General features: G+C 39.2%; 1 protein-coding gene and 1 pseudogene across 1 annotated transcript; one reads left to right on the plus strand and one right to left on the minus strand.

Moving 5' to 3' along the window:
• LOC121779986 (coiled-coil domain-containing protein 25-like) lies at window positions 1-3,108 on the plus strand. Its single transcript, XM_042177489.1, has 6 exons — window positions 1-241; window positions 954-1,081; window positions 1,243-1,346; window positions 1,454-1,541; window positions 1,724-1,785; window positions 2,604-3,108. Exons 1-6 carry the CDS (start codon window positions 129-131, stop codon window positions 2,754-2,756), a joined length of 648 nt encoding a protein of 215 aa, XP_042033423.1. The 5' UTR covers window positions 1-128; the 3' UTR covers window positions 2,757-3,108.
• Window positions 3,109-6,685: 3,577 nt separating this feature from the next.
• Window positions 6,686-8,213, minus strand: LOC121778636 (annotated as a pseudogene).
• Between the last annotated feature and the right edge of the window lie 246 nt (window positions 8,214-8,459).

The raw sequence follows: 8,459 nt of genomic DNA on the forward strand, positions 1-8,459 counted from the left end.
ACGGACAAACAGGGAGGCGAAAATGAGAGAGTCATCACCGCGAAGCTTCATATTCTAATTCCATCGTCAAATTCATCAGAATTCAAACCCTAGTGATACAAAGAGGAAGAGAGAGAGAGATAGAGAGAATGGTTTTCTACTTCAAGGTGCGCCCGGAGGCTGGGGATTTCACCATATTCATGGGCCTCGACAAGTATGAGAACGAGGAGCTCATCAAATACGGATTTCCTGAAGATATTTGGTATCATTTTTTTATTTTTCTTCTTATTATAACACCTCAATTGTTGGATTACTCTGAGTTCATTTCCTGGAGTTGTTTCCGATGCGTCTATGCACAAGGAATAGGGGAGAAAGGTGATAGATTTTAGTTGGTAATATGATAGGATACGTTTATGCTCTGTATAGAAGCTTATTTTGATTGTAGTGCATTTATATTTTAGGTGGAAGTTGAGTTGATAATTTATTGACTGTGGTGTGGAATTAGAACGGATAGAGCTCTAATATTTGGGAGATGTTTAGATTGAGGGTTAATTGGGTAGTGTATACTTAAGGGGATTGAATTTTTCAGGTTTTAGGTAGAAAGGTATAGGTTTCGGTCTATTTTTTGTAGTTCTATCATAATTTGTTTCAGTTATTACTCTAGGGCAAGGTGAAATCTTGGACTTTTTTTATGTGTTTTGGAGCTTTAGGTCTATATTGCAATTCAAAAGATGTATATATGGAAGAATTGCTTTTGATTCTGTTAAATGAATGAAATTTTTAGCTCAATCTAATGGATGCTAAAACACGTGATGATTTAGCCTTGATAACCTTTTCTCAATGCATTATTGTGGATTCGTGGTGGTTGCCTAAACAAGCTCTCTAGGACTGCCAAATATGCTTCTAAAATATGGCCTATTGTGCTGTTCAATAATTGCTGCAGCTTACTTGACAGGGATGATTTGATGATGCAGGTTCCACGTGGATAAGATGTCTTCGGCTCACGTTTATCTGAGATTGCACAAGGGTCAAACTATTGATGATATATCTGAAGGTGTATTAGAAGATTGTGCTCAACTAGTCAAAGCAAATTCTATCCAAGGCAAAAATTTGTTTTTCTTCATCTCGACTTTATTCAGTGTAGCTTGTCTGTCGAACTTATGTATATTTTGCTGGGACTTCTGAGTGTTTTTGTTTGAAGCAAAAGATTGATTTGTTTGGCATATGGTTATATTGTCTAATCTAATATCATGGTTACTGCAGGAAATAAAGTAAACAATGTCGATGTTGTTTACACTCCTTGGCAAAATCTTAAGAAGACTGCATCGATGGATGTTGGGCAAGTTGGTTTTTATAATTCTAAAATGGTGAGCATTAGTCTGTGTGACTTTTATGATAACTATATGGGGTATTTTCCTACGGCTTGAAATCTGATACCAGAGGTCAAAGTAAATGTGTTCTTCTAATTACCCAGGTTCGTACCGTGAGAGTTGAAAAGCGAATAAATGAGATAATCAACCGATTAAACAGGACCAAAGTGGAAAGAACTCCTGATCTAAAAGGTTCGTATTTTGTTGTTTATTGTGAAAAACTCTCATGTTAGACAGTAAGAGTGTCAAGCTATTCTGTACATGATTTTTTTTTCTGCGGCATGCCTTTCTTAGCTTGAAGCACACAACTAAGTAGAATGCGAGTAAAATGTCTTCCAATTTCTTAATGAGTGCAATTCTTTTTGTGTGATTAGCTGAACGGGAGGCCGTAAATGCAGCAGAAAGAGCAGAAAGGAAGCAGCAGCTCCGTGAAAAGGTTACTGATTTTACCTCTTGGTATAGGCACAAGGGTTTTTCATGATTATATAAGTGAGCCACTTCTAATCAGATGCATATTGAAATGTTTCCACTGACTCTAAGTCTCTAACAAAACTATATATGAGGTATGCTACCTGAAGTTGTCTTTGTTTGCAGTATCAATTTTCCTTACGGAAATGTGCAGTGCTCAGTTTTCCTTTGTTCTCTGATTGTGGTTGGCATAACTGTATGAAATTCTCTTCTCTTAAACTACGACTGGGTATCTAAAACATCTGGGTATTTAGTTTTCTAGGACTTGTTAATTTAACAAGCTATTATATTACCCCAGGTCTGAGAAACTAAGTCATAAAGAAATCCACTGCTCATATTGTTAGTACTTACTTGACTGTCTGGACAAATATAATTAATTTTTCTGCTCTCTCACGGGCCTCACCTCAGTAGAGCTTCTCTGGCTACTACCCATCTATGGCACCATGAAAGTAGATTGATGGTGCCTGCTGGTCATGCAATGATCAAGATGTCTTGCAACTAATTTTCTGTGGCTGAGTGCAATGATTATCACCTTGTTAAAATTTAGTGAAGAAAAAAGTGGAGTATAATGTAATTTGGTTGAGATATTTCTATTGAGGTTCTTGTCCCATATCTGATGTTTAAGTTACCTATATTTTGTTACTTAGTTTTCTTAAAGTAAATTTTCTGGTAGATTGTACAGATTTTTTTATTGCCACAATGACAAACTAACTAATTCACTGATTGTCACTTTGAAAAGCTCTTTTGCGGCTTAGTTATGCTTATATATGATTATATGTTTTGCAGAAGCGACAGGAGGAGTTGGAAAGACTTGAGAAAGACAGGCAGGCTGAATTAAGGAGCTACAAAAACTTGATGGTAGCTGAGAAGATGACATCTAACAAGGACATAGCATCTACCAACAAATCCCTTCAAGAACTCGAGGAAGATTTCATGTGAACATAAAATGCTTCTACAGTCCCTCAACATCCAGTCATTAGTTGAGTATATGAGTTCTTTGACGACAAGGGGCCGAGGACAACAATGAAGTTCAAAAGAGAGTCCACGCGTCATCCGATAGGTATTTATTAGATTTGGCATGTCCTTAAGACACATTGATATGAAATCTTGAGATATTGAAGCGCTCCCTAATTGTAGTAATAATATGTGGGGAGCAAAGATTTATATAGAGGGAACTGCCCAATTCGATCTGTTGAAGCTCTGATTATGACGAAAAGCTTGTGTTTTGGATTATGATGTGTTATCGTTTCATCGGATTGTGATATCACATTGTTGCCCTTTTTCTTGGTAATTTGTTGCAAGAATTCTTTAACTTGGTCAGCTTTTATGTGTAATTTCTTGCTATTTAACATTATGGCATTTTATGGGAATTTATGTTACTTAGATCAGTTTTTGTTCGTTTGTTGTGTGTTCGCTTTTCCGGGACCTCTCTTACTGTGTAACGGGAGTGGTTTAGGTTCAATCTTCACTGTTTCGTGTGTTGGGTTTATCGTCTTCCTCTGGATATTCTGAGTATGGGAGTTGATTTTTCGGGTCTGATGGTGTTGGATTCTACTCCATATGATTATCTTTTGGGATGGTTTCTATCTTCTGGTTTGTTCTTGAATATTTGGAGGTGGATGTTCATAGAAATGAGTGTTGTGATGTGATGCATTTCTGAAGAGTTTCTTTTGTCTTCTCGATTTATAGTGATAAATTCTTTATTTTCTAGATCTAAGTCTATCTTCAGAGTTCTTTGTTTATTTTTGGTATTCGACATGGAGGGTTCAATGTTAATAATAGTCAAGAACCTTAATCAATTTATTAAGCATTAAACATAAAACTAATCACTAATAAGCCATTAGTAATTATCAGTATGTTAAGCCATATACTTGCACATAATAGTACTCCATTGAATAGAAAATGACAAAATGAACAATTTAAATATTATCTTCAATCAAAAACACATTACAAAATCTTATCTTGATCTGATTCTGTGTTCGGGCTGAATTTCTTCTTCCAGATTAATTATGTTGTTATACCCTATTCATCGAAACATGTCATAGTGCAATACACCCCACCCCTTATGCATATATCTAAAGATATTGTTTAGTACGATTTAAATGGAGTAATAATTATTTCCATGTATTATTACGATTTAATCTGATAAAGTTTGATTTGATTTGATTAATTTAATTATGGTATCCTTTTGTATCTCAATATATTATAACTATGCATAGTAGTAGTAGTAGTATTTGATAAGATCATAAGATAACACAAAATAATTTTTTAATCGGCAACTCACGATGTCTTTCCATCTACTAGTTTGTATTCTTTAGGCCATCCACAATGGGGCGGACGATAGCGCGCTCGACGTCCCCCACTGTGGCTCCGCGGACGACGGACGATGCATCGTCCGCGCTTTGTCCGCGGACTAAGCGTCGGGCGCGGACGATGCAACGAGTTTTTATTTTTTTTTTTATTTTTAAAATTCGAAATTTGTCTATTTAAACCTCGATTATCATTCCATTTTTCATACGAACATTTCTTGCATCAGTTCTCTTATCTCTCACATCTCTCCAAATCTCACAAGCCAAAATGAACCACGACGACGACCGGAGTTCCTCGGAGGACGGTAGTCCGACCTTGACTCGAGCTTTAAATGCAGCCGTGCACGACGCAATGGCGGAATGCTTAGCCATAATTCAACGCGAGGAGGCGGCGACGGCAGCGGCGGCGGAGCAGATCCCAGGCCTATTCGACGTCGGAAGTCTGTCCGACGCGATCACGCCGCAGCTCACGAACGTTTATTTGCAGACTATTTTGCCGAGCAACCACGGTGGGGCCCGATATTTTCCGCCGTCGGTTTAGAATGCCTCGTTACCTTTTTCTCAGCATTGTCCAGACGTTGCAGTCACGCGATGAATACTTCCAGTATCGGGAAGATGGCATCGGCAGACCCGGGCTTACGCCGTTGCAAAAGTGCACAGTTGCACTCCGGCAGTAAGCCTACAGCACCCGCGCTGACATGGTTGACGAGTACCTCCACGTCAGGGATACAACAGGCCGCGAGTGCCTGAAGAGATCTTGTAAGGGAGTTGTCGAGGCCTACAACGACACATATTTGCGAAAGCCGACGACTATAGATTGCTAGGGCTTAATGAGAATGCACGAGACGGCGCACGGCTTTCCTGGGATGCTAGGGAGCATCGACTGTAAGCACTGGGAGTGGAAGAATTGTCCGGCGGCCTGGAGAGGCCAATTTACTAGTGGATACAAGGGCAGCCACCCGACGATGATCCTCGAAGTCGTCGCTGACTATCGGCTCTGGATCTGGCATGCTTACTTTGGCGTAGCCGGGTCGAACAACGACATCAACGTCCTCAACTCATCCACCCTCTTCACCGAGCAATGCAACGGCAACGGCCTGACCATCGAGTTCACTGCCAACAGGCGTCAATACCACATGGGGTACTACTTGGCTGATGGCATATACCCACGGTGGCCTGTTTTTCTGAAGACGATCAGCTGCCCAATTGGTGATAAGAGAGTTTTCTTTGCACAAAAGCAGGAGGCGGCGCGCAAGGATGTGGAGCGGGCATTTGGTGTGCTCCAATCACGGTGGGCAATAGTGAAGGGGTCGGGGCGTCTCTGGTTCAAGGAAATCCTCGCCGATGTCATGTATGCGTGCATAATCTTGCACAACATAATAGTCGAACATGAAGGTGGGAGCATCACCGATTGGACCGATGACAAAATTGCATCCAACTCCTCCAGCACGGCGACCGCTCCCCCTGCTCGAGGATTAGCGACGGGCTTCAATGAAGTTCTATCTAGACAGGCCTCAATGCGCAATCAACACGACCATGCGCAGCTCATGAACGACATGATTGAAGAAGTGTGGGCCCGTAACCGCCGTCGCTGAGTTTGCGTATTTTTTTGTAATCCGTATTGTAATGTATTAATTTTTTAAATGAAATGAAGGTTTTTCCCAATTTTTGTAGTTATTTAAATATTTAAATAGAAGAAAATGCTTAGGGCGCGCCTTAGGGCACCCCATTGTGGATGGCCTTAATATAGTGAAAATATATTAAAATTGCATTAAATTAGTAAATTTGTTGGAAAAATATATATTGGTCAATAACCCAATATCAACATACATATTCATGCACACACATTGTCTATCTTTCTCTCTCACTCAAAGGATTAATCCGTCAACCTTCTTTAACCATGTCTCCTTCCATAAGCAAATGGAAAAGCTCACGCAGCAAAAGCATGAAATTAGGGCAAAACGCATACTCATCATCGAGTGACACAAATGCCTGATGCTTTGGCGAAAGATCAAAAGAGGGAGGAAGAAAAGCTCAGAATCTCCCTTTGCAACGGAGAAAACCTACGATCCGCATAGCTATATGCATAATTTCGATGAAGGCTCAGGCAGCGACAACCTCTACCGATCATTCTCGGCCAGATATGCCAATCCTTCAAGATTCAACCCAGATGAATTCAGGAGATCCTCGTTACTTGATGCATGAATCACACCAAATCTCACTGTATGCAATGTAATCCTAGTTTACATTTTTTTTTCTAGATTTTTGGTTTTCTTATTTTTCCTCTTTTGTGAATAAATATCATAAGATTTTTTTTTCTTGAAGCTTATAGTATTAGTTGTATATTGAGGAATGAATGCTCAAGTTGTGAACTCAGCTTGCTTTTTTGCATGTGATGAGATGAAGATGGATGAGTCAAACAATGTAGGAACTTCAAAATATTGATTCTAAGGTATATGCAGAAAGGTTTGAAACCGTGTAACTAAATATCAAATATTTACAGTCAAAATTCATTCATGATGACAAAAAGGAGTAAGGAGTGATGTCATAAGCAGCAAGTTAACATTTTTGAAACAGGGGAAATGGAGAACATTCATTTCTTGATTAAAGTTGAGGGATACATGTTCTTTATCATACAATCTGGTTATTCAGTCAGCTGTAATAATAGGTAAATATCACCAATTTTGGTTGGGAGGGATTCCATCAATGAGCAAATTATGGTAGGTTCTTCTACGCTGCGTGCTTGCACGGAATCCCCTGTTTCGGGTTCTTCAGCTCGTCTCCAGCTACAAGGAAGAACGCGGTGTGCCTAGCAGGAAAAAAAGATTGGATCATGATCGTGCAAAAACACAGAAGACTCAAGAAATCGAAGTGAGTTGGGAGATAAGTTTGTTGTAGAGTTGTGCTATCGCGCGATACCTAAAGAAGTTCATCATTTTGGTTTTGGAATCTGAATCAATATACTTGGTTGTGTCCAGTGCCTCCTGCATGTGGTGCAACCACCTCTCAGCAGCTTGATGAGTGACCGGGAATGGCCGGTGGCGACCAATCAGGGCAGGATGGCCTGTCCAAGGAATGAGTGCCAAAACACAATTAGGTACTACAACAAGTAGAATAACACAGAAACCCAATGAGCTTGTAATGAAATAATCCTATCTTGTGCAGATTTCCTAATGGTTGAGGACCTTTTTACATGAGTAAGAAACTAGCTGATCATTCAAGCTTAGCAGCTATGTCATTGTTTAACTTCAATTACTTGAATCATCGCGTCACGTTCTCACATTGAAGACCATAATCTAGAAAGTTTATATTTTTCCATCAAGAAAGAGAGGAGTACTAAAACAAGAGAGAAGGTTCAAGCAAGAATCTTGTGATACTGAACAGAGGAGACACTTTCACATACCAATAGAGATTTCCATTTCAACAGTAAAATCACACAATATCTAACTAACTACAAGTTAGTAAAGGGGATGATGAAAATCTCAGCATACTATAAGATTGAAATTACAGTAACAAGAAATGGCACAATAATTGAAGTCAAATTTCAGTCACCTCTTCTTTGGCTGAACAGTGGAGGCCCTCCCATTCTCTGTATAAAGAATTCATACTGATTTTGAATGGCATCTTCCTTCTTAGAATTTGCAAAAATTGATCGGAACCACTCTTCCTCATCATCATATACTCTGTCATCCAACAAATGCCTTAGAGCAGAGCAAGTTTCCATGAAAAACCCTATTTTTTAAATAGATTATTTTTTTAAAAGCTAAATAAGAAGGAATAATTATTGGTTTCATTCTTTTTTACTTCTCCTATGCCGTTAATGAATAAACCCTAAAAAAACCCTACTACTTTTTACCGAGCTGTGGAAGGTCCAGTTCATCCAAAAATTCCAAACGTCAACCCATTCTCAATAAATTTAGTGAAATACGATGGAATAGCGATATCCAGTAAAATTGTAATGAAAAATTAGAATAGTGATGTCAATTTTACCTGTTGTAGAAATTGGTGGAGAGGTTGATGAATGCGTCGTTTTGGGATACCCCGCTCCACTCCGACAGTCCGACGCCTTTTCTTGCAGGGTCTGCATCTCTCTCTCTCGCGCGCTGTGATTTGTGGATATTTGGAAGAGGGAAATGAATAGGGTATTTATAGGGGCACGTGTACATCGCGTGGGCCGCACGCTGTGGAGTGTGGTGGTGGGGACACTCGCATAATTTTAGACCAATATTTTACTATATTCTTCTCACAAATAAATTTAATTTACTATAATGTTTTGTTTAACAAATAAAATATAGCCACTGGTTTCATTTGAAACAAGGGGCAGATTTTTTTT

This window comes from Salvia splendens, chromosome 19 (genome assembly GCF_004379255.2).
Source record: "Salvia splendens isolate huo1 chromosome 19, SspV2, whole genome shotgun sequence".
Classification (NCBI taxonomy): Eukaryota; Viridiplantae; Streptophyta; class Magnoliopsida; order Lamiales; family Lamiaceae; genus Salvia; species Salvia splendens.

Excerpts from the sequence above, each read along its gene's own strand:
- LOC121779986 (XM_042177489.1), top strand. The coding sequence starts at position 129 with ATGGTTTTCTACTTCAAGGTGCGCCCGGAGGCTGGGGATTTCACCATA. Across the intron at positions 242-953 it reads GGATTTCCTGAAGATATTTG|GTTCCACGTGGATAAGATGT; the intron begins GTATCATTTTTT and ends TTGATGATGCAG. Across the intron at positions 1,347-1,453 it reads GTTTTTATAATTCTAAAATG|GTTCGTACCGTGAGAGTTGA; the intron begins GTGAGCATTAGT and ends CTAATTACCCAG.